The 25,742-nt window shown below is 40.6% G+C and overlaps 1 protein-coding gene and 1 long non-coding RNA gene across 2 annotated transcripts in view; one reads left to right on the plus strand and one right to left on the minus strand.

Annotated features, from left to right (window-relative positions):
* The window catches only part of CNST (consortin, connexin sorting protein), a 160,961-nt gene that overhangs the window by 58,042 nt on the left and 77,177 nt on the right, over nucleotides 1-25,742 (plus strand). The window contains exons 4-6 of the mRNA XM_089693288.1: nucleotides 15,037-15,067; nucleotides 17,185-17,271; nucleotides 21,073-21,187. Coding sequence (XP_089549414.1) covers nucleotides 15,037-15,067; nucleotides 17,185-17,271; nucleotides 21,073-21,187 — 233 coding nt within the window. The remainder of the gene's footprint in view (nucleotides 1-15,036; nucleotides 15,068-17,184; nucleotides 17,272-21,072; nucleotides 21,188-25,742) is intronic.
* LOC149449435 (uncharacterized) overlaps nucleotides 16,899-25,742 on the minus strand; it is a 42,617-nt gene continuing 33,773 nt past the window's right edge. The window contains exon 2 of the long non-coding RNA XR_016315405.1: nucleotides 16,899-17,412. This is a non-coding gene — a long non-coding RNA (uncharacterized LOC149449435). The remainder of the gene's footprint in view (nucleotides 17,413-25,742) is intronic.

Here is a 25,742-nt window from a genome sequence, read left to right on the forward strand (position 1 = left end):
TATTCCTTCCACTGGCACCAACCATGAGACACTATTGCTCCCCTAATACAAAAAATTGGGCATTGTTTACTCTCTTTGACACCAGGACATTTTCTACACAGTCCGACACCCTCCCCCCTCCCAAAAAGATTTTGAAGGATAGTAAACTGGTCCTTTCTTAGAAAGTTTGGAGACCCCTGCTTTAGAAGTTATTAAAGCCGAAGTTCAGTAAAGAAAAGAATATCATACTGATAGTATTGTCCCTTGTGCTGCTTTGTCGCTTGTGCTGCTGTCTCCTGGTTTGGCAGAAATCTTTATCCTCCAATCACCCCCACTTCTGCAAGGTAGCTGTGGCATGCAATCTTTAACCGTGCCAGCTTATACCTGTCCTTTCTGCCCCCTCTACCATTCATAGAATCTGTACTTTAGCTTTCGATCTATGAATGGAGGATGGGCAGATGAATGAAAGGTCCACCCCCTACATTCATAGATCGTTGTTCATTTCTAGAAATGGTGGAAGATTGCGGGGGATGGGCATTAGAGGGTAATTTTTTCCTTTAAACTACCCTAAGGCTGGCCATACACTATACAATTTTCGGCCCAATTTCCTTTAGATTTACCTTCAACTATGTAGTGCAAGGGCCTGCCTAATTGGATACAACTAAAAGTGTTGTTTAGAGTTGACCTCATATTATTTGGTAAATCTAAAGCAAAGTTCTCCAGAAAATTGTATAATGTATGGCCAGCCTTAGCCCCTGTTCACACCGGGTGTGGCTTTGAAATCTTGCTACTTCAACATGATTTCAAAGCTGCCGATCAGTGTGAATTCATTTGCGGCTTGCCAAAATTTGTGCGACTTCATATACAGATGTCAATGCAAGTCGCACATAAATAGTGTAGGAACCTTTTTCAAAGCTGCTGCAACTCAAGTTGCACCGATTTAAACTGTTCCATAGCGGCAAATAGGGTGTGACTTTTCAAGTCACAGGTCGGTCACACCTGGTGGATTTAAGTGGATTTATACATTTTAACATATTATTTTTTTTTTCTTTTGCTTTTGATTGGTTTATAGATTTTATTTGTTAGTCACAAATGTTTCTTTGGATGGCTGTACTGAAGTTGTTGCTTCTATGAATAGCCATCACTGTTCATAGAAATGGTGAAAGAATATTTTTTCATGGCATAATCGAGAAATCTGGAGCGCAGTCAATTTTTCATTCTGCTTTTCATAGCAGAGCTAGTTTGGAAAGAAGTAATAGTGGGGAGGATATTTAACAAGAACATATTTAACTACGCAGTTTGAGTTATTTTAAATATTATACTGGGAATCCATTCTTTTTTAGCCTATTCTATAGCCAGACATTACTCATACACTTGCTGTGAGGGAGGCACAATATAGAAGGCTCCCTCTGCGGCGCTTCTAAGCAGGCAGAAGAGCCTACATATGTAAAAGAAATATGGTGGCCTTCACTTATTATTATTATCTCCTAGATTGTAAGCTCTAACAAGCAGGGCCCTCTGTTTCCTCTTGTACCAAATGGTATTGTAACTGTAATGTCTACATTTTGTAAAGTGCTGCGCAAACTGTTGGCGCTATATAAATCCTGTATAATAATAATATTATTCCTATAATACAGGATTTATATAGCGCCAACAGTTTATGCAATTACAATACAAATTAATACAGGAGTGATCAGAGTGCCCTGCTCTTTAGAGCTTACAATCTAAGATACGTATGGATATATTTACAGATAACTCGCATTATGATTTACAGTAAAGATTTAGGGCCAGTTCACACCACAAAAACGCACTTTGGATGCATTTCTGATACTTTTTTTGCTTACAGTTAACAATACAAAAACTCACTCCAAATTTCTGCACGAGTGTTTTTTTATGCATTTTCAATTCGTTCCAGTGCTTTTTTTTTTCCCCCTCTCGGTTTTTCAAAGGTTTCCACGGTTTTCAAGTCATGCGTTCCACAGAGTTTTTGCTGTATTTTGCTGCGTTTCTGTACAGGTCAGTGCAGACAAAATGCAGCACGCTCTACTTTTTAATTTTTTTATTTTTTCTGCGCTAGAACACACTGGAACTGATCGCACTAGTGCAGCGGTGGGCAACCTTTTTTTTTCAACTGAGCCAAATCTCGCCAAAACCACGATTGAAATTTTATTTTGAGAGCCACATTTTTAAAACTGAAAATTCATCCCCCATATAGTAATTCATCCCCCATATAGTAATTCATCCCCCATATAGTAATTCATCCCCCATATAGTAATTCATTCCCCATATTGTGTCAATTCACTTACCTTTGCTCCGCGCGTTCCTCTCGCCGTGTTCCCGCGCCGTTCCGGTCTTCAGGGCGGACTGTGAGAGGAGAGGAGTTCGTCACGCTGCCCCGCCTACATCCTGACAGCCAATGTTTGCCACGCTCCGCGGGCCAGATTAAAAGGTCTGCCGGGCCGTAGTTTGCCCATTGCTGGGCTAGCTGCAGGGTCCTGACTTTTGGGGCGGCCGCCCGAGAGGAGGGAGGGGAGCGGGCGCCCGGCACACAGAAGAGCCGCATTAAAGTGTGCAAAGAGCCGCATGTGGCTCGCGAGCCGCGGCTTGCCGACCACTGCACTAGTGTGAACTAGGCCATTTGAACCCATATAACCTACTGTACATGCGTTTTTGATGCAGAAACAACCCACACTGGACTGCATTTGGTGTGAACCAGCCCTTAGGATGTAATTCTTAAAAATAGTGCAGCGCTTAACCTAAATAAACCTCAAAATCATATAAATAACACACTGGATAAAAATAAATATATGTGTAAAGGTGCATCAAGTGCCCAAAACCAAAGTGACCTATGGTCACCCCAGTGCCCTATTAGAAGTGGAATACAACAATGCAAACTGTGAAATCGCTCCATATAAATAAGCAACCTATATTATAACAAAGGACCCCTATAAACAGGTGATATGATACAAATATGACCAGTGACAAATGTGACCACACAAAAAATCATTTAAAAAACTCAAAATAGAATTTCTAATTGTCCATAAGTAATTGCTTCAAACGACACAAAAAAAACATGCAACGTGAAGATGGTGATGATATCTGTGAAAGTGTCAGCACACTTTAGCCTCAGTGGCTGGATTGCCTCCTTGCCTCCTTTAGGCGACCCAATGGGCCACTTCACTTTCAGGATCACACCTGGATCCTACTCCAATCCTGGCCGGTAATTATTTGACCTGTAGTTCCTCTCCCAAGTACTCTATCAGATACTCCAGGCCTCTCAGGAAGGATGTGTCTGTCAAATAAGTTTCTCACCAATATTCATGGTGAGAAAAAAAGATCCTCCATAGTGTAGTATTTTAGTTAAATCTCCTTTTTAGTAATTATGAATAAAATGCCCACTCACTTTTAATGTAGAAAACTAATGCCACATCCTCATGCTTGGGTGTACTGCATGGGTAGGGGGTTTTCAAGGTGTACCAAAATGGCGTCCAACACCGGAAGTGCGTGACCGCGCATCATAAGCTGCGTCAAGGCGTACCTACGAGTTACGTCACCAAACCTCATGACTTCCTCGGGGTCCCTTAGGATGTATTCCTGTTTGTGTGATTGCATTTTAATGTGTGTTAACACACAGTACACCAACATGCGGTGTCCACACTATGGAGTGTGTGCCCACTTATTTTTAGTGGCACTGCAACTTGCATAATTGCAGCAAAGAAATGCACCAGACTTTCATCACATCACACCACATGCAATAAAAAAACATATATGTTGCCTTGTGCACTGGAAAAAATGTACAGTGGGCATGTGTTGGGGACACGAGAAAAATAATGAGCTTGTTTAAAATTGGAGCATTGAAAGATGTAGTCGTCTTCTGAAAATGCTACTCGCCTGGATATAATGCTGTTTTTTCTGCCATTTGCTTTGAGACTCTGACTACAGATCAACAGGTCAGCCATTCTGATCTGCTTACTTGTTCTTGTTAAGTGACTAAGACTACTGAAGCAAAACAATCCGCATAAAATCTAGACAACTAGCATGTTTGCCAGGCTGCTAGATTGTACAGACTGGCCTTGGAATTCTACAGTATATTAATATGCCCACCTCTTCACTATTATTTTTTAGCATTTAATCGTGTTAAGTCTAATGTGTTAAGTCAATTTGCTTGCACAGACCACGGCTGCTCATTATATTCATGATACACAATATGTTTTATACATTTATGAACTGTAGCTGACTGGAAGCATAATATGGGAATTACTTTATATTGTTTAATTTACCAACATCTTGATTACTTGGGTAAGTTTGATAAACTTTGGGACACATGGTTGGCCCCTCCAGATTTAGCCCCTTTTGATCTAATAATGCATAGGCTGTTGTAACTATTTTCAATTATAATTTGATTGTTACTTTATAATTCCATCCTATGACCCCTCTGCCTTGATTGGTGGGGAGAGGGGTGCTCTCTGTTCCCTGTGTGTCCACTGTTGTGGGGTTACTCTATTGTTTTGAATGTGAGAAAATTACTATGTGATCTGACTGCACATTAACACGATAACACTGTAATTTTGCAGAAACTCTTAGATTTCTGGTATAATTGGTAGCACTGGAAAGTTTCCCTTCTTACATTGTTGTTGTTTTTGTTTATGATTGATTCTCTGATGATGCCAATCTGTATGTGATCCTTTATTTTGATATTTGTATGACTTCAATGTTAATAAACGTCATTCTGATTTAAAAAAAAAAAAAAAAAGTGTGTGTGTGTATGTGTGTATGTATATGTGTATATGTGTATATATATATATATATATATATATATATATATATATATATATATATATATATATATATTTGTGTGTTGATTGTGTCAAAAAGCCTTTGTCGCTTGGTTAACAAAATATGAAAATCCAGGACCTGGTGGATAAAATGCATTATTTTCACCTGACCTGCCAGTTGTTCTTTTGATCTTTGCTGTCCCACAGAGCAATGGGCTGTTCATATCTGACTCACTTCTGGATATGTCAGATGCTGTGTGCTGAGATTCATTCCACCAGCCCCTACATCAATATGAGACATAGCAGCGCTGTAGGAGCCAGTAGAAGGAGCCATGGTGTGCAGCCGGGGTTACACACATATGACACTGCCAAAACATTCAAATGTGTACATTCTTTATTGGCTGTAGCTCTTGAGCAAAGTGAGGATCGAAGGAACAAGTTGTTGTGGGATAACCTAGCATAAAGCACCTTTATCTTCTGGGTTCATACTCTCCAGAGAAAAATGGGGAGTGGAATTTCCCTGATTTCCTCCTGCTCACAATTTTTTTTTTTTTTTTTTTTAAACTTGACTTCTTTTAGGCTATCTGCACTTATTTGAAATGCAGGCTAATGTCCATTTCAGTATTCATACTCATACGTTTATTTCCCAAAGACCATGGCGAGGCCTATTCTGAGTGGAACCTCAGAGAGTTCTCTGCCATGAGGTGCCATGTTGAACTTCCAGTGACCAGTATGAGAGAGTGAGATCGAGAACACCATATTTAACACACCTGCTCCCCATTCACACCTGAGACCTTGTAACACTAACGAGTCACATGACACCAGGGAGGGAAAATGGCTGATTGGGCCCAATTTGGACATTTTCACTTAGGGGTGTACTCACTTTTGTTGCTAGCGGTTTAGACATTAATGGCTGTGTGTTGAATTATTTTGAGAGGACAGCAAATTTACACTGTTATACAAGCTGTACACTCACTACTTTACATTGTAGCAAAGTGTCATTTCTTCAGTGTTGTCACATGAAAAGATAAAATATTTACAAAAATGTGAGGGGTGTTCGCACTTCTGTGAGATACTGTATAATCTGCTTCTTCTCCCAAGTATGGGAATACCACATGTGTGAGACTTTTTGGGAGTGTAGCTGCATACAGGAGACAGAAATCCAATGACCCCTTTGTAAGTTTGATGGTGTGTAATTTCCTCATGTCACTTCCTGACTACCTATCACAGTTTTATAGGCCTTGAAATTCCAGGATAGCACAACCCCCTCCCCACAAATGACCTCTTATTCAAAAGTAGACACCCCAAACCTATTTGCTTGTTGCTTCAATTGAATACTTTATTTTTAAGTTTTTGGAAAATTACTAAAAAATCCTTTTTTTTTTCTCATTTATTTATGTATTTATTTTTTGCACAAAGTTGTCTGTTAAATGATATATTGCTCACACATGCCATGGGTATATATGGAATTACAACCCAAAATACATTGTGCTACTTTTACCAAGTATGGGGATACCACATGTGTGAGACTTTTTGGGATCCTAGTCACAGGAGCCCAAAATCCAATGACCACTTTGAAAACCTGAAGGTGCATAAGTTCATTTCACTCCCTCACTACCTATCACAGTTTCGGAGGCCCTGATATGCCAGGATAGCACCAACACCCCCCCCCCCCAAATGACCCTTCTTTGGAAAGTGGACACCCCAAAGAATTTAATAAGAGGCATGGTATGGTGAGTATTTTGCAGATCTCATTTTTTCTTACAGGGTTTTGAAAAAGAAAAAAAGAGAAAATACATTTTCGTTTTCTTAATTTTCCAAAAACCTGTGGCAAACGAGATCTGCAAAATACTCACTATGCTGTTTATCAAATTCCTTAGGGTGTGTACTTTCCAAAAAGGGGTCATTTGGGCGCTTTTGTACTATTCTGGCATTTCAAGGTCTCCAAAACTGTGATAGGCAGTCAGGAAGTGTTATGAGGAAATAAAGCCCTTTAATAGCTTGAAGGTGCTTATTGGATTTTGAGGTCCTGTATGCAGCTAGACCAGCAATGGGCAAACTATGGCCCGCGGGCCGTATACGGCCCGGCGGACCTTTTAATCCGGCCCGCGGAGCTAGGCTCCCGCTAGGCTCCTCTCACAGTCCGCCCTGAAGACCGGTGTAGCATGAAAATCTGTCTCCTATGAGGATCTGTCCCCCTCGACGTATCTGCGCATGTGCCGGAGATTGCCGATCGGCTGCTAATGCCTGAAACTGGCACATGCGCAGATACGTCGAGGGGGACAGATCCTCTTAGGAGACAGATTTTCATGCTACACCGGAACGGCGCGGGAACACGGCGAGAGGAACGTGCGGAGCAAAGGTAAGTGAATTGACACAGGGGGGACTTGGGGACTTAATATGGGGGATGAATTAATATGGGGAATGAATTACTATAGGGGGGATGAATTACTATGGGGGGATGAATTACTATGGGGGATGAATTACTATGGGGGATGAATTACTATAGGGGGGATGAATTACTATAGGGGGGATGAATTACTATGGGGGGATGAATTACTATGAGGGGGTTGAATTACTATGGGGGGATGAATTACTATGGGGGATGAATTACTATGGGGGATGAATTACTATATGGGGGATGAATTACTATATGGGGGATGAATTACTATATGGGGGATGAATTACTATGCTTACTATGGGGGAATTTTACTATACAGTTGAAAGAAAAAGTATGTGAACCCCTTGGGATTACGTGGAGTTTTGCATGAATTGGGCATAAAATGTGCTCTGAACGTCATCTAAGTCACAACAATAGAAGAACACAGTCTGCTGAACATAATACTACACAAGCATTAGATGTTGCCATGGTTTAATTGCACATAACATGTAAACATTCACAGTGCAGGGAGGAAAAAGTATGTGAGGCCCTAGCTTAATGACTTCTCCCAGAGCTAATTGGAGCCAGGAGTGAGCCAACCTTGACCCCAATCAGTGTGATGATATTGGATGTGTTGCTGACAGCTGTCCTGCCCTTACAAAACACACACCTGTTTTGGGTTTACTGGTTTCAAGAAGCACTGTCTGATGTGAACCATGCCCCGCAGAAAAGAGCTCTCAGAAGACCTACGATCAAGAATTGTTGACTTGCATGAAGCTGGAAAGGGTTACAAAAGTATCTCCAAAAGCCTTGATGTTCATGTGTCCACGGTAAGACAGACTGTCTACCAATGGAGAAAGTTTAGCACTGTTGCTACTCTCCCTAGGCGTGGTCGTCCTGTAAAAATGACTGCAAGAGCACAGCGCAGAATGCTGCATGAGGTAAAGAAGAATCCCAGAGTGTCAGCTAAAGACCTACAGAAATCTCTGGCACATGCTAACATTTTTGTTGACACATCTACAATAAGGAAAACATTAAACAAGAATGGAGTACATGGGAGGACACCACGGAGGAAGCCATTGCTGTCCAAAAAGAATATTGCAGCACGTTTGAAGTTTGCAAAAGAGCACCTGGATGTTCCACAGCACTACTGGCAAAATATACTGTGGACAGATGAAACCAAGATTGAGTTGTTTGGGAAGAACACACAACACTATGTGTGGAGAAAAAAAGGCCCAGCACACCAACATCAAAACCTCATCCCCACTGTGAAACATGGCGGAGGGAGCATCATGGTTTGGGGCTGCTTTGCTGCCTCAGGGCCTGGACGGATTGTTGTCATTGATGGGAAAATAAATTCCAGAGTTTATCATGACATTTTGCAGGAAAACGTACGACCATCTGTCCGCCAACTGAAGCTCCGCAGAGGATGGGTGATGCAACAGGACAATGACCCAAAGCATACAAGTAATTCAACAAAACAATGGCTGCAACAGCACAGAACATGCCTTCTGGAGTGGCCCAGTCAGAGTCCTGACCTCAACCCGATTGAAATGCTGTGGCATGACCTTAAGAGAGCGATTCACACCAGACATCCCAAGAATATTGCTACACTGAAACAGTTTTGTGAAGAGGAGTGGTCCAAAATGACTCCAGATCGTTGTGCAGGTGTGATCTGCAACTACAGGAAACGTTTGGTTGAGGTTATTGCTGCCAAAGGAGGGTCAACCAGTTATTAAGTCCAAAGGTTCACATACTTTTTCCTCCCTGCACTGTGAATGTTTACATGTTATGTGCAATTAAACCATGGCAACATCTAATGTTTGTGTAGTATTATGTTCAGCAGACTGTGTTCTTCTATTGTTGTGACTTAGATGACGTTCAGAGCACATTTTATGCCCAATGCATTCAAAACTCCATGTAATCCCAAGGGGTTCACATACTTTTTCTTGCAACTGTACTTACTATGGATGACACATACACATCATTCATCTACTCTTGGTCCGGCCCCCGGGTCCAATATATGAACCCATTGCGGCCCTCGAGTCAAAAAGTTTGCCCACGTCTGAGCTAGACTGTCAAATAGTCTCTCACTTATGGTATCCCCATTCTCGGGTGGAATTAGTAGAATGTATTTTCGGGAGTAATTCCAAATATACCCATAGCATGTGTTACCAACATATCATTTAAGTGACAACTTTGTGTTTAAAAAAAAAAACAAAGTTGTAATTTTCCAAAACTTGTGGTAAAAAATGAATTCTTCTATTGTATTGACTCAACATGCCTCTCAGCAAATAGTTTGGGATTTGGGGGGGGGGGGGGGTTATTTTATATCCATCATTAGAAGCTTTTTTTTTTTTTTGGTTTACACTGTCCTCTTCATTTATTATTTTTTTTTTCCACTTTTATTGTTATCACAGGGAATGTAAATTATCCCCTGTGATAGCAATAAGCAGTGACTGGTATTCTTTTGTCAGGGGGTCTTTTAGACTTTAGATATCTTCTCTGCCTTTAAATCATTTGATCTCACCAAGATTAGTGTAATCGGTTTAAAAATGGCGCTCTGTATATCCAGCAAAACCGAAGTTATGAAATGCTCATAGCGTCCGGTTTCTTAGACTCCAGAAATGATTGGAGCCATTCTGACTTCCAATCAGCTCTATGGTCAGCTGGCGGAAAGCCGGCTGCATTCTCAGGTTCTCCGATGGGATGAGACTTCCCGAGAAAGCTCTGGAAGGTAGCTGTGGAGGCATCATCCTGTTATAACCACTCAAAGTCCATTGATGTACCAGTACGTTGCTGGTCCTTGTTGGGCATGTATGTAATGTTGTTTAGTTGTTGTTTTTTTTCTTTTTTTTTACTTAATGCAGCCTATGGGCTGCATGAAAAAAAAGATGACATCTCTGCCAGAAAAAGTGTGTGATATGCCCACCATTTGAATATACCACCCTGGGTCCACCAAAAAAAAAAAAAAAGAACCTAACAGATTCCTCTATTCACATCGATCGATCTGCCAAAAAAAGTTTTTAAAAATATGCTAAAGCATAGGAGCGATCCACCCACTGACCACCCCAGGTCCCTATGCTTGGGTATATATATTCTTTTTTTTTTTTTTTTTAATTGTGGATGAAAAATCTCATGCTGCACACACTGACATATATTCTGAGAGCACACCCTCTTGCTGTCAGAATAAACAAATCTGTGTCTGCAGCATGCATGGCATTCTTACATGGCATTCTTTTTTTTTTTTTTTTTTTAGTTATTTTTTTACTGTAAACTTCAGATGTTGGGGTCTCTCAAAATACGATGGCCAGTTTCCTGACTACCTAACATATTTTGAGACCATGTGTATATATGTGCTCTAGACTGTGCCGTGCTCTAACCTATACTAATACTCCACTAGTGTGTGATCGTGACGGAAGCAGTCCTTGAGGCAGAGACCAGGTTGGGCATGATGGGATGGATAAAAAAAGCAAGTGTCTTGCCTAATTCCATGTCTGCTACAGACGCCCCATCTTTTTTTTCGGTGACTTTTGGTTTGGAGTACCAGAAATGGCATCAGAAAAATGCCTCTCATGCAGCCTGCTCACTGCATATGGATTGGGGGTTTGAGCAACAGCACCTTCTGGATACTAAAGGGTCATGATGATCTCTTCCTGGAATTCTAGGAAGGATCCACTTCATTCAGTTGCTTTGTAAAGCATAAAAGCGTTGTACAGAGCCAATTGACATAAATATACAGAAACATTTTTTGTACCAGCATCTGGCTTTACGGGAAACTAAGTACGGCTTCATCATTTGCTCGTTAAAGTCCACCCCTCCCATGTTAAAGCTATAGTTGTGGACACAGAGTGGCTTTTCAACAACACCGGTTGTCACGGTCGCCCGATCGCCACCCTCAACATGCGACGATCGCACGACCGCGACCAACAATAATACGTCACGCCCGCGGCGACAGACCCCAGACCTTCTCACCAAAGGACCGGCCAGTCTAAAACCACAGTGTGACGCGCGTAACAAGGCCACACTCAGCTGCTCCCTGCACAACGATTGTCCAGCTAATGGAATGCAATCGACGCATCGGCAGCCTGAATGCGCTTATTACTTGGTCGGGTTAATTACGCAACTAACCCTTCACTGCCACCACCCCTTTTTGTACAGAGAAAGGGGAAACTCTCTTTATCAAATATACACTGTAATGGTTGAAAAGTCACCTGTCCAATACGGTCACTGCAGGCCGATTGGGCAGAGGATTAAACAAACACAGTATCGGCTCTTCAAAAGGCAGGAATTTGTGAATTGCAAGTAAGCACTTAGAAACAGTTTAACACTTTCAGAAAGAAAGATTTATTACTAAAAGAGTCAAACAGGTGCAATAAAATATTTACAGAAAAAGATGTAACTGAGATATATATTTATATATAGAAACAGCTCACCACAGAGATAATAGGAAGAAGTTAAAAGGTTACGTTACTTGCCATGTTAAGCCTTAAGGTAAGCAGATCCAAGTTGCAGAGCGGAAAGGGTCTTTGATCTCCTGCTGTTACGATGTTAAAAATTAGGAGATGTCTTTAGCTTTTTTCTTAGGCTTGCCAGCCTGTCTTTTAAAGTCCCCCTGCGGGGGGGGGGGGGTTGGCTCTCAATACTGGCCAATATGCAGTTTTGGGAGGGGTCAGTCGGGCAAACTCTGAATTAGAACCAACATCTGTCATAATCCATGACATGAAACATAGGGGAAAAACCTGACTTGAGGAATGTTCATTTCATTCTGTCACCTTTAACTGTTAGGTTTTATGAGGTTACAATCTCTTTCAATTCCTGGAAAAATGATCTTATCTTGATTAGGAGGTGTGATTTTACACAGGCCTTGGGTCAGTGCTTCCCAATTCTCTGAGGAACACTGGCCTTGTCATGACTTAGGTGAGGAAGGCTACACTTTCGCAGACTGCTCGGCACCGAACTAAGGATGCCTTAACCTGGGGTTGACCCATAACCAGCACACACCATGTGTCACTGTGCCTCTCAGGAAGGGAGGGGGTAGGGAATGAAGGATTGAGGAATACTTCTAATAAAAAAGGGGAACTCCGCATCCAACTCTGAGCAAGTTTTCTACACCGGTTGCCGTGCAAATTTGGATGGTTGTATCTGCGTGAATGGAAGACAGGATAAAAACATCCTGTTTGTTCTTCCTCTTCACTGCGAGCAATTCATCATTTTTCAAGCAGGCTTTCTCCCCCTTTCTAAGGCTGGTATTTGCAAGCTGTTGGGGAAAGCCCCAGCAATTAGGTCGCACAATGCCACATGCTCCAATTCCAATATAGTATAAATGTCTAAATAGTGGCACGCTTGAATAAAAATTGTCCATGTATAAGTGGTATCCCATATGGAAAAAGGTGACACCAAGTCCCAAACTATCTTGCCACTGCCCATGTAGTCTGGGCATCTGAGGGGCTATACATGACTTTCTTTTCTTTTGTAAATCTTAAAATTACATGTGTAGCCTATTGCCCTCTTACAGAGCTTATACATTTTTACCCCATATCTGGCACGCCTGCTGGGGAGAAATTGTTTGAATACAAGGTGGCCAGAAAAATGAATGAGAGACTCATCAACGCAGATATTTTGCTGGGGATTATACACATCTGAAAATTTCTGGTTAAGGTGATTTACAAGGGCCGAATTTTGTGGAGCCTATCCTATTCAGGGTCACCCCGAGGATGACAGAGGGCATTGTCATTGAAATGCACAAGTCGCATTATATTCTCATATATATGCCTGGCCATGGCAGCAGTGTAAACAGGCATATGATGAATCGGGTCTGTGGACCAATACAAATGGAGCTTCTTCTGTTTAGTAATGGTCATGTTGAGGGTTAGGCCCAAGAAAACTTTAAATTCAGAAACCTTAATCAGTTTCCATGCAAATGATCTGGCAAGGTTTGAATTTGGATTGGCGGCGATAAATTGCGCATATAAACTGCTTTGATCCACAATCAATCCATGTCTTTTTTGATATCAGTCTGTAAGCATGGCACATCTTGACTTGGCAATATTTGCCCACTTTAACTTGCAAAAAGACTCCAAATCTGTCAGATTGCGAGGGCATCTCCTGTGCACAGCCCTCTTCAGATCACCTCACAGATTTTCGATCGGATTCAGGTCTGGGCTCTGGCTGGGCCATTCCAAAACTTTAATCTTCTGTTGAAGCTGGATATATGCTTTGGGTCGTTGTCATGCTGAAAGATGAAGTTCCTCTTCATGTTCAGTTTTACAGCAGAAGCCTGAAGGTTTTTCCCTCTACCTTGACTAAGGCCCTAGTTCCAGCTGAAGAAAATGTGCAGTGTTGTTTTTGCACCAAACATATCTTTTGGAATTATGGCCCAAAAGTTCAACCTTGTTTTCATCAGACCAGAACACATTTTCACTCATGCTTTTTGGAGACTTCAGATGTGTTTTTGCAAAATTTTGCCAGGCTTGAATGTTTTTTTTCATAAGAAAAGGCATCTGTCTTGCCACTCTACCCCATAGCCCAGACATATGAAGAATACGGGAGATTGTTATCACATGTACCACACATCCAGTACTTTCCAGATATTCCTACAGCTCCTTTAATGTTGCTGTAGGCTTCTTGGCAGCCTCCCAGACCAGTTTTCTTCTCGTCTTTTCGTCAATTTTGGAGGGATGTCCAGTTCTTGGTAATGTCACTGTTGCGCCATATTTTCTCCACTTGATGACTGTCTTCACTGTGTTCCATGGTATATCTAATGCCTTGGAAATTCTTTTGTACCCTTCTGACTGATACCTTTTAACAAGGAGATCCCTCTGATACTTTGGAAGCTCTCTGCAGACAATGACTGTTGTTGTAGGATGCGACTAAGAGAATGTCAGGAAAGAGGAGGCTAGACTGAGAAGTTTAGAAGTAGCAGGAGTGTTATTATTAACAGGGATATTGAAGACACTGGGAATTTCAGAAGAGAGAAAGTAGGGTAGTCTGGCAGAGAAGTTATCATGGAAGGTGGACACCGGTGCAGGAGGCCGATGAACTAATGCCTTACACCCACTATGCTTACATCCGTGGAAGATTAGTTTTCACTGCCTAGACAGCCAATGCAGGAGTTCGTGGATTGAAATTGGTTGTCTTCTTTCCCTTAAGCACACTGGGATGGAGCAGAGTGATTATGAATGGTCATGTGGTCACATGCCAGCATGTGACCAGTCAGAATCCCTAAAAATCCATCCCGGCGTCCATAAGAAAACAAAGGGAAGAAGATTGCAGCTTTCAAATCCCCAAATCCTTGCATGGACTGCATGGGCAGTGGAAGCTAGTCGTGCACGGAGGTAAGTGCAGTAGCGACCAGGGGGGTTTGGAAAGATGTACTGTTTTCACCTTTTTTTATTTTTTGTTAAAAGTGAACCTTTACTTTTAAATGGATTTGGATTTTGTGCTTCACTTAGCATTTTGTACATTGCATTTTTTATTTAATATATTTGATGGCCTTATTTACATATAATTTATGATTATATGTAAATCTTACACATTTACTGTCTTTTGTTAATCGTTCGTATTTTGTTTCTGTATTATTTCAGCTCTATATTCTGTGATGCTGGCAGTTGTAGAAACATTGTTTTGCATGCTCCTGCAAGTGAAAAAAGCACCTGTACTTCTAGATAATGAAGGTTAATAATTGCTGTAATTGTATCTGTTGGCTTTGCACTGTTTGTTCTACATAATCTTTTTCATTTTTTTTTTTTTTTTTTAAAGGGCGCATTGTGGCTTTGTATAGAGATGAAAGTATATATGACAGCTCAATGTAAAGCATGAAATCATTAGACATGATTCCTGTTATGGTAGGTTAAAGGTAACTTTTATTGACCTGGCATGTATTTTCCATTCTTTCTATAGATTGCCGAGACCTATTTTCTGGAGGAAGACTGTATCCTTGTATGCTGACATAACACTGGTAGTAAATTGGCCACATAACAGAAACACTTCTACTTTTTAAAACTGTTTGTTGAGGTTTTAATCCTAAAGTAGACCTAACATCAGGTATATATTTTGTTAAAGATTATTAAAAAAAAAATTGGTTTTGTGCATTGAAAATTTTTAGTTTTTCTTAGTTTGCTTCCCTAAAGTTTCTCATTCATGTGATCTTCAAAACATAGGGCTCTGCTCTTGGATACTGCCATCTTGTTTGTAGGCAGGCTTGGAGGTTGCACTGCTGTCACTTTTGGGGTGCTTAGCAGGAATCTCAGGCCTGCAGCTTATTTCTGGGGAATGTTTGTTTACCAGTGTAACTTAACCGTGATCATGATTCGTAGAATGAGCGTTCTCTTTACATAAATAATCATTAAAAAAATAGCTTACCACTACAACATTTTTAATCTTCCTGCTATGCTGGGCAGCTGCAGACAAAGCAATCCAAGAAGATCATCAACGTAACATAGATTGTGGTTTTCTGCATTCTCAGCTCTGGATTTCAGAGATTTAACCTTGGTCTGATGGGTACACAGGGTGGCAAAGTGATCCCTAATTTTTTTCCAATACTGCCAGATGAGAATTTTTCCATAACTGTGTATAAATCCAATATCTGTTTGGAAAGAGTCCATCTTACCATTAAGCATTAGAGCAGAAATGTTAGCTTGCTTCATGAGTGCCGGATCTCTGTCTTCTGTTTTGAGTCGCCATTTTAGCAGCGCAAGCCAGCTGCTTTCCTGCCACTCCTGAATGATCTACAGTATCTACAGGGTGCCTAGTCATGGAATGCATTCTACCTCTGGTCATGATCAGCCAGCGAGAGAAGAGGAGGGGAAAGCAGGTCCTCACATGGCAGACTCACAAGGGGAACAGAATAAATCCCTCAAATGACAGCATAGCTCTCCTAATGTGCATTTGCTCCAGTCACTATCTTGAGCATGCCCCTGGCCAGCTGTGTGTCAAAAAAGCCTCCTTGCTGGAACCTTCAGGAGTTGGCAGTGAATGAAGAATGCTGACAGGATTACTGAGAAATAGAAAATAGAAGAACAGACCAAGAAAATCGTGAATGTTTAAGGCATACTTTTACATTATGTGTTTAGACTGAAATGTGAACCTGGTGCCAGTGTCTCCACTGGACAACATCTTCATCTCCTTCTCCTTCCAGAAGGATATAGCCATCTTTGTGACAAGTAGTCTTGACAGGAGGATCCAAACTATCCAGCAACCCAGGAGAAATGAAAACTGTTAGACTATTTGGTCTCAAAGAAATGGAGGGCCGTTATAGGATTATAGAAAACACTGATTGGAGAAAGTGTTGTCCAACTAAGCTCCAAGGGTCTAAGGCCTTTTTTTTATACTTGTGTTGCCCTCCTGAAGAGCGATTCACATTGACGGGCCGTGATGAGATTTTATATTGCCTTCCCGTCATCTGTTTTAACCCCTTTTAAACCCCACACTAGCTCACTGCAATTGCATGCATTGCATGGGTTGCATTCATAAATGCAAAGCATTACGGCCACAATATTTGCAAACCCCCTTCTGCTGCCTTTGCAGCTCAAGGGAAAGTGTCTGGTAGGCGGTAAAAACTTGCTGTCTAAAAATGGCTGAAAATTGGAGATATTGGAGTGGGGCAATGGAAAATGTCTATTTTGATTTTTTTTTTCCTGTGTTTGATCATTTTATATTTATCACTGATCTTAAAGTGGAACTTGAATAAAAATGCAAGTTACTTCTTTTTCCTAGACCCCACCCTGCATGTAAAAATTCTGCAAACAAATAAAACAACACAGTCAAAAAGAATTTAAGACTTTATACTGCTGTTTCTGATGTCTCCAAGGCACCAGTGATGTCACTCAGTTTTCTGTGGAGTCTTGGGAAAGCGGAGAAACCCAAACCTCATGTAAATGGATTTTTAGCACTGTGCTTTACGAGGTTCCCAGAAAACCAGGTTACTAAATGAGGCTCAAGTTGTGTTTTTTTTTTTTAATAACTTTATTAATAATGCTGCCTTTTGGGACTGCTAGTGTTCTTTCCCTTTATGCATCACATTTGGAAAATCCTTAACAGTTGAATCAGATGAAAAAGCAATCCAGTTTATCCAGCTGGAACGAATATATCATGAGCAACTACTTGCAAATCTGTCCGCTATTCAAGAGCAATGGGGTGAGTAAACCAGTGTTGTGTACATCTTGTTCTCTGCCACATGGAATGCTTTAATTAGATGTTGTTCACATGGGATTTAGCCATGCTGTTCATGTCAAACTGCAGTTGTTGATCGGTCCATTTGCTTTCTTTGTGATTTATCTGAAACATACACATTTAAATAATTAAATGGTCAGGCCAATGAACATACATTTAATAATTGTCACATATATATGTGTGTATTTGTGACCTTTAAAATATATACATACACTGTATATGTATATAAATAAAAGTCACACTTTTCAGTTTTTACTTCCCTTGTCATGCCAGTAATACCTAAATATATAGGATGTGAGGGAAGATTTGCTTACCCTTCTGATTTGATTGCTTTTAGAAAACTGCATTCACTTCCTAACTCCGAGACAGCAGAAATTGAAGAGAAATATGGCCAATGGGATGTCAGCAGTATGTGCTTAAACTGATCCTAAACCTTCTTCTTTTTTTTTTTTTTCTTCTTCTTCTGTAATCCCCCACCTGCACTCATGGCTCCTCCTCTTTTGTGAGTGCCCCCAGAGTAAGCAGTTTCCTTTTGTGGGGGGGCTCTCGTGCGGGCTCGTCTTGAGCACTCCTTTACCACAGGATATGATTGACAGCAGTAGGAGCCAATATGTCCTGCTGCTGCTGCCTGTCTTGTGATGAGAGAGAGCTGCTGCACATTAACACAGCGCTGGATGAAGATTGGGCTCAGGGAAATATTAAGTGGGAGGGCTGAGGGGGCGGGATCCTGTTCACAAAGTTTTTTTACATTAGTGCAGAGAATGCATTAAAGTGGTTCTAAAGCCAACCTGGGTGCAGCTTCCCTCTCAGCCCCCCTTATACTCAGCTGAGCCCCATTTTTCTCCAGTGAAGTGCCTAAGATTCTCTGCTTGCCCTGGTCTCTCTCTCCTCATTGGCTCACACAGCAGTGGGAGCCATTGTCTCCTGCTGCTGTCAATCATCCAGTGAGTCAATGTGAAGAGTGTGTGTGTGTGTGTGTGTGTGTGTGTGTGTGTGTGTGTGTGCGCGTGCGCGCGCAAAAAGATGATCGGGGCTGCTCTGTGCAAAACCATTGCACAGAGCAGGTACGTATAACATATATATATATTTTCTTTTAACCTTTAGAATCACGTAAAAAAAACTTAAGCCTTTAGAAGCACTTTAACATACATTTTCTTCCTAAGGAAGACAGGCTTTACTTTTTTTTTTTTTTTTTTCCTTGTGTGGGAGAATGGAACAGTAGCAGGAACATTCTAGATTGGTGTAGTTTGCAACAGTGACAGGGAAAACACACAACTGAAGTTCCAAAAAATTGTAAATCCTCTGTTGACTCGCCAATCTTAAAGGATAAGCCCACCTTTTAGACAAAAATAATAAATGCACATTATTTTGCAATAACTAGCAATGAGTCTTTCACATCGCTGTGGAGGAATTCTGGCCCACTCTCCATTGCAGAATTGTTTTAATGCAGCCACATTGGAGGGTTTTTGAGCATGAACGGCCTGCTTACGGTCATGCCACAGCATCTCAGTTGGATTCAATGTGACACTTAAGCTTTGGGGTTTTTTTTTTTTTTTTTTGGTAACACGTCTATACTTACCTGCTCTGTGCAATGGCTTTGCACAGAACAGCCCCGATCCTCTTCTTTTCAGGTACCCACCGGCGCTCCTGACTCCTCCCCTCTGAGCAGCGCCCCCAGGGAAAGCTGCTCGCCTTGGGGGCACCGCTGTGTGCTCGTCCCCAAGCAGCTGCTCTGTGCATCTAGAGCCGTGGCTCGGTCCCGCCCTCGTTCTCTCCTCATTAGCTTACTGGCTGCGATTAACAGCAGCTGGAGTCAATGGGCTCACGCTGCTGTCTCAGCCAATGAGGACGTGGAGTTCCCTGACAGAAGAGGCTGTTGTGAAGGTAACTAGCTCAGAGGGGGCTTAGATAAATAAAGGTAAGGTAGAAAACCTTGAGAACCACTTTAAGTCCGGACTTTGACTAGGCCACTCCCAAACCTTAATTATTCATTTTTTTTGAGCCATTCAGAGGTGGACTTGCTGGTGTATTTGAGATCCTTGTCCTGCACAACCCAAGTGCACTTGAGCTTGAGGCCACAAACTGATGGCCAGACATTCTCCTTCAAGATTTTCTGGCAGAGCGCAGAATTTATGGTTCGATCAATTATGGCAGGTTGTCCAGGTCCTGAAGCTGCAAAGCAGCTGTGTTTTACGCCAGATGTAACAGGACTCGCTCCTTTCAAAAAGTTAAACGTTTGTCTCATCAGTCCACAGAATATTTGCCCAGAAGTCTTGGGGATAATCAAGATATTTTTTGGCAAATGTGAACAAGCCTTTGTGTTTTTTTTGGTCAGCAGTGGCTTTTGCCTTGGAACTCCTACCATGCGCTCCATTTTTGCCCAGTCTTTCTTATTGTTGAATCATGAACGCTGACCTTAACTGAGGCAAGGGAGACCTGCAGTTCTTTAGATGTTGTTGTTCTGGGTTCTTTTATGACCTTCTGTATGAGTCATCATTGTGCTCATGGAGTAATTTTGGTAGGATAGCCACTCCTGGAAATGTGCACCATTGTTCCAAGTTTCATCCATTTGTGGATAATGGCTCTTGCTGTGGTTTGGGGGAGTCCCAAATTTTTAGAAATGGTTTGTAACCCTTTCTAGGCTGATACATGTCAATTTGTTTCTCATTTGTTCTTGAATTGCTTTAGATCGCATCATGATGTGTTTCTTTTTGAGGTCTTTTAGCATGCTTCACTTTGATAGACAGCTTCTATTTAAGTGATTTCTTGATTCAACAGGTCTGGCAGTAATTGGGTCTGAGTGCGGCAAGTGAAATTTAACTTGGCTTAAAAAAAAAAAAATTGTTTAATCACAGTTCATTCATGATTTAGCAAGGGGGGGGGGGATCATTACTTTTTTCACATAGGGCCAGGTAAGTTTGGACAGCTTGTTTTACCTTAATAAATGAAATCATCATTTAAAGACTGCATTTTGGATTTACACAGGTTATATTTGTGTAATAGTAAAATTAGTTTGATGACCTGAATCATTTAAGTGTGACAAGTATGCCAAAAAAAACAAAAACACACACACACGACAAATACTTTTTCCCAGTACTATACCCAAGACCTTACTGAGCCGATCTGCAGCAGCTCTTTCCTTTCTCCCCACTCTCACAGGCTTTGCTGAGAGCAGCAGGAGCCATTGATTTTCGCTGCGTTCAGTCAAATCCTGTGACGTAGGGTGGGGGGCAGACTGTGTCAATGGCAGTGCTGCTTGGGATCGAGCATAGAGGTGTGCCAGGATAGCGGACCCGAGAAGAGGTTCAGGGCTGCTCATGCATAGAGCAGGTAAGTATAAACCTATTTTGTACAATCTTCTGTTTTTTACAGTTGTTTTTTTAAAACAACATTCACTTTAACACAAATCTGTCAGTACTATAATGATACTGAGCAAACTACAGTAGTAAACTTCAGGCATACATATTTGTTTAGGCCTGTTGCTATGTTTGGGGCATTACTGGACAACAGTAGTAACATTGATGGGGTGGTGGGACCATCTATCAACACAATTTAAAAAGTGTCAAAACTGTTGTCTTACAGCAACCCTGGATTCTATTACTGTAACCTGTAAAATTTTTCAGCTATTCACACTTGCTACCCCCAGCAATCTGTCTTATTTGTTGTAACTGGTTGTTCAGCAATATATTATTCTACCAGTTTAGTTTTATTGTGATAGTGTGAACTATACTTTAATTTTTGCTACATTCTTTTTCAACTGTGTAGAAAGAAAATGGAAGACAAGCAACCTTGTATCCTCAACCTCATCCCAGAATTCTGAGAAAGGCCCAAGCAATCAATTACTTAAAAGACTTTCCACTTTGTGTAGCTCACATCAAGAGTAAGTGTTGTTTTACATGTATCCTACAAGTAAAATGATACCTTTTTACCCCGCTTTTTGTTTCAGCTACAGGCTAAAATGTGATAGTAAAGAATTACTAAACTTCATTACAGCAGGGTGATCTGGCAAGTTCTCATATCCAAAAAATAGAAATGGATTAATCCCTTCCTTCCGACAATCTGTGTAATAAAATTTCCTGGCATAATGCCCCATGGCAAGGATACGTTAATAAACATTCTCCCTATTGAAACTTAGCAGCTAAAAATTTGCGCAGCTAATGCTGATTTTTCCATTGGTTTTAGAAGACCCAGGTTTTAATGAAAGGCAATTGAAAAAGAAGGCAAAAGTCACTTTCAGGCTCTGTAATGTATAATAGAAAAGTGGTAGACCTGTAACAGAATATTAGAACTGAAAGAGAAGAGAAATGTGTACATGTATTGTTTATGGTGGAACGCAAACACCAGGGAGGCAAAACAAGGATTAAAGTGATATTAAAATGGTAATAAACCCAAAAGCAAACATTATGTTGCAGCTTTGAACCCCCAAACGTTATATATTTTTTTTTAAAGCAGAGGCCCTAGAGAATACAACGGTGGGTGTTGAAATTTTTTATGTCATATATTATTTGTGCAGCGATTTTTCAAATGCAGATCTTTTGGAAAAATACACTTTTTGGAATTTTAATGCACAAAAACACAATATATTGCACAATTGTTTGATGTATTATAAAAGATGATGTTGCGCCAAATAGATACCAAACATGACATGCTTTAAAATTGGGCATGCCGGTGCAATGGCAGCAAAGTACATACATTTTTATTATGGATAGGTGACGATTTAAAAGCCTTTACAGGTCACCAATTTATATTTACACAGGAGGTCTAGTGCTAGAATTATATGTGGTGCAGCGCTAAAACAACATATATACAATCACAAAAATATATTGAAACAAGACTTGATAGTGTTGAGATCCTACTGGGATCCCAAATGTGGGATAATCATAAATCAAATATCAAAGTGACAAGTGTTTAAAAATGAACAACACATACAATATTCACATGTGAATCAAATAAATCAAAAAAATATAAATGAAAAATTATTTTAGTGAAAAAAACAATCATATAAATAAACGTCCAATAAAGTGCAAAAATTAACACAGCTAAGGTTCTTCGCTATTCATTGGTCATGCAAATGGTGTCGGGTGGTGTGCGCACCAAACAGATCCTTCAATGGCTAAAATGCCCCCTCACCTCCATCATACGACCCAATTGATATTTGATTTATGATTATCCCACATTTGGGACATTACTGCCCTCGATCTGATGTTCACGGTGATACCTTACATGCATGGTGCAACATCTGTTTACATATCGTTTATTTTGATTTTTTAAAATTATTTTTACACTGTCCCTTTCATTTTTTTTTTATTTTTTTTTTTATTACTTTTAATGCTATCACAGGGAATGAAAATATCCCCTATAACTTCAATGGGCATTGTCATATATTCTTTTTTGAGCTATCTGCTGAGAGCCTGAGCCAGCCGCTCCCTCCCCCTCCACAGCTCTTCAGTGAGCACTGGAGGGGCAGAGCAGACAGCGGTGACTGACAGTCACCACTCTTTGTTCACAGCAGCGGTGAGAACTTTGGGATCAGTGGTCATGTGATCACTGAGTTCTCACCCTTCGAGCCAACGGGGGACTGATGCTGCATACATCTAGATAAGTATAATTTGGGGGGGAAAAAACAAATCCACAATTCTCTTTTAATATCATTGAGCCGCTCTGGGCAGATGCAAGACTATTACAAAAAACTGCACGCTTTCATTGATGCTGAAGGGTGCAAAATACAGTATTAATAGCTAAGGGTATGCAAACTTTTGAACAGGGGTCATTTCATTTTTTTACCTGTTGCCATGTTTTGTTTTATGATTGTGCCATTCTGTTATGACCTACAGTTGAATGTGAATCCCATAAGACATAAAAGAAATGTGATTTGCCTGCTCACTCATGATTGCTTTAAAAATGGTAACAAAGGAGAGAAAACACAGTGCCTCTAAGTGTAGACTTCTAGTAGATTTAACTGTAAATCAGTTTTTCAACTCGCATGTAAAAAGTAGATAGCAGGCGCATCATAAAACCAAGGGTGACTAGACTGCCATACAGCACAGGTAGACGCTGGGCACTCAGGTGTCAGTCTTTGGCATGGGTGAAGGAAGCTGGCCGGCGCCTCTGCTGCTGGGAGCCGAAGGATGCAATGTACTGTGGACCACAAGCATAAGGCATTGTGACGTCACCAGGGGCTTGCAATGGGTTTCTAAGAATGCGTGAAGTCCGTAATGGATAGGCGCGCTCCTTTCCAATGCTGATGGACAAGGCATTAGACAATCCTTATATGGACACTGGGGAATAATACTGACAGCCCATTGAATTAATGAGCGCAGTAGACATTTAAATTAGCCGATAAAAAATTGTCAAATTTAATAAGAGTGTGTGTATAATCAGGTGAAACTCGAAAAATTAGAATATCGTGCAAAAGTTCATTTATTTCAGTAATGCAACTTAAAAGGTGAAACTAATATATGAGATAGACTCATTACATGCACAGCAAGATAGTTCAAGCCATGATTTGTCATAATTGTGATGATTATTGCTTACAGCTCATGAAAACCCCAAATCTCTATGGGGTTCAGGTTAGGCGAGTTTGCTGGACAATCAAGCACAGTAATCCCACGGTCGTTGAACCAGGTTTTGGTGCTTTTGGCAGTGTGGGCAGGTGCCAAGTCCTGCTGGAAAATGAAGTCAGCATCCCCATAAAGCTCGTCTGTGGAAGGAAGCATGAAGTGCTCCAAAATCTCCTTGTAGACGGCTGCGTTGATCTTGGACTTAATGAAGCACAGTGGACCAACACCAGCAGATGACATGGCTCCCCAAATCAACACAGACTGTGGAAACTTCACACTGGACTTCAAGCATCTTGCAGTGTGTGCCTCTCCATTCTTCCTCCATACTCTGGGTCCTTGGTTTCCAAAGGAGATGCAAAAGTTGCTCTCATCAGAAAAGAGGACTTTGGACCACTGAGCAACAGACCAGGTCTATTTTTCTTTAGCCCAGGTAAGACGCTTCTGACGTTGTCTGTTTGTCCAGGATCCATCTATGTGTGGTGGCTCTTGATGCACTGACTCCAGCCTCAGTCCTCTCCTTGTGAAAGTCCCCAACACTTTTGAATGACCTTTTCCTGACAATCCTCTCCAGGCTGTGGTCATCCCTGCTGCTTGTGCACCTTTTTCTTCCACACTTTTCCCTTCCACATAACTTTCTATTAATGTGCTTTGATACAGCATTTTGGGAACACCCAACTTCTTTTGCAATTACCTTTTGAGGCTTTCCCTCCTTATGGAGGGTGTCAGTGATTGTTTTCTGCACAACTGTCAGGTCAGCAGTCTTTCCCATGATCGTGATTCCTACTGAACCAGACTGAGAGACCATTTAAAGGCTCAGGAACCCTTTGCAGGTGTTAAGGCTTAATTTGCTGTTTAGAGTGGGACACTTTGACCCTAGAATATTGCACCTTTTCACAATATTCTAATTTTCTGAGATTGTGGATTTGGGGTTTTCATTAGCTGTAAGCCATAATCATCACAATTATGACAAATCATGGCTTGAACTATCTTGCTTTGCATGTATTGAGTCTATCTCATATATTAGTTTCACCTTTTAAGTTGCATTACTGAAATAAATGAACTTTTGCACGATATTCTAATTTTTTGTTTCACCTTTTATACTGATTTTGATAATACAACTTCATTTACTATATAGATAGATAGAGAGATAGATAGATATAATAAAATTAATATATAAGCAAAACAATTAATCAAACCTTTTTTTTTTTTTTCTTTTTTTTTTTTGCATGGATAAAATTGTGAGCTTTGGACCAAGAAAACAGTATTAGAGTTACATCAAATTACATGGCATTTATGAAGTCATAAACGTTATATGGAAATATGTGCAAATAATGTCATATTATAAAAGTGTAACATCCGCGTAATCATCCAAAAAATAAATCGAGACTATAAAATTGCAATACATAATAAAACAACAACTACATATATATTTTGGTGTATATAATTTTTTTGGGGTCAAAATAACCGCAAAAAAACGCAAACGTGAAAAAACGCCGCTAAACGCTAATGCAAGAATGCTAAAAAAACATGACTTTACACAGCTAACGTTACCAGCGTCATTAAAATGCCAAGTGTGCATGGAGCCTTATGTGCAGTGTTCTTGGGAACATATTTTTATGATTGCTTGGAATGTGTTTTTGATTAGTCAGCACACTTTACTCAATGATTGTTACAGAGTATAAAAGTGTACTGGTGAAGCTATCACGTGCTTGCATTAAGAAGACATAATGTTCTTGATTCAACAATTGTATATGTTCTACAGCAATTATAGTGTTTGTTTCACTTTTGCCTGTTGTCTTGTTAAGCCAGTATCCAGTTAAATGCAGTGATAAGGTTAAAATGTCATCCAAAGTGTACTTTTTAAAAAAAAATATA

The sequence above is a fragment of the Staurois parvus genome, unplaced genomic scaffold (genome assembly GCF_062004578.1).
Source record: "Staurois parvus isolate SC_StPar_1 unplaced genomic scaffold, SC_StPar_1.0 ptg000619l, whole genome shotgun sequence".
NCBI lineage: Eukaryota > Metazoa > Chordata > Amphibia > Anura > Ranidae > Staurois > Staurois parvus.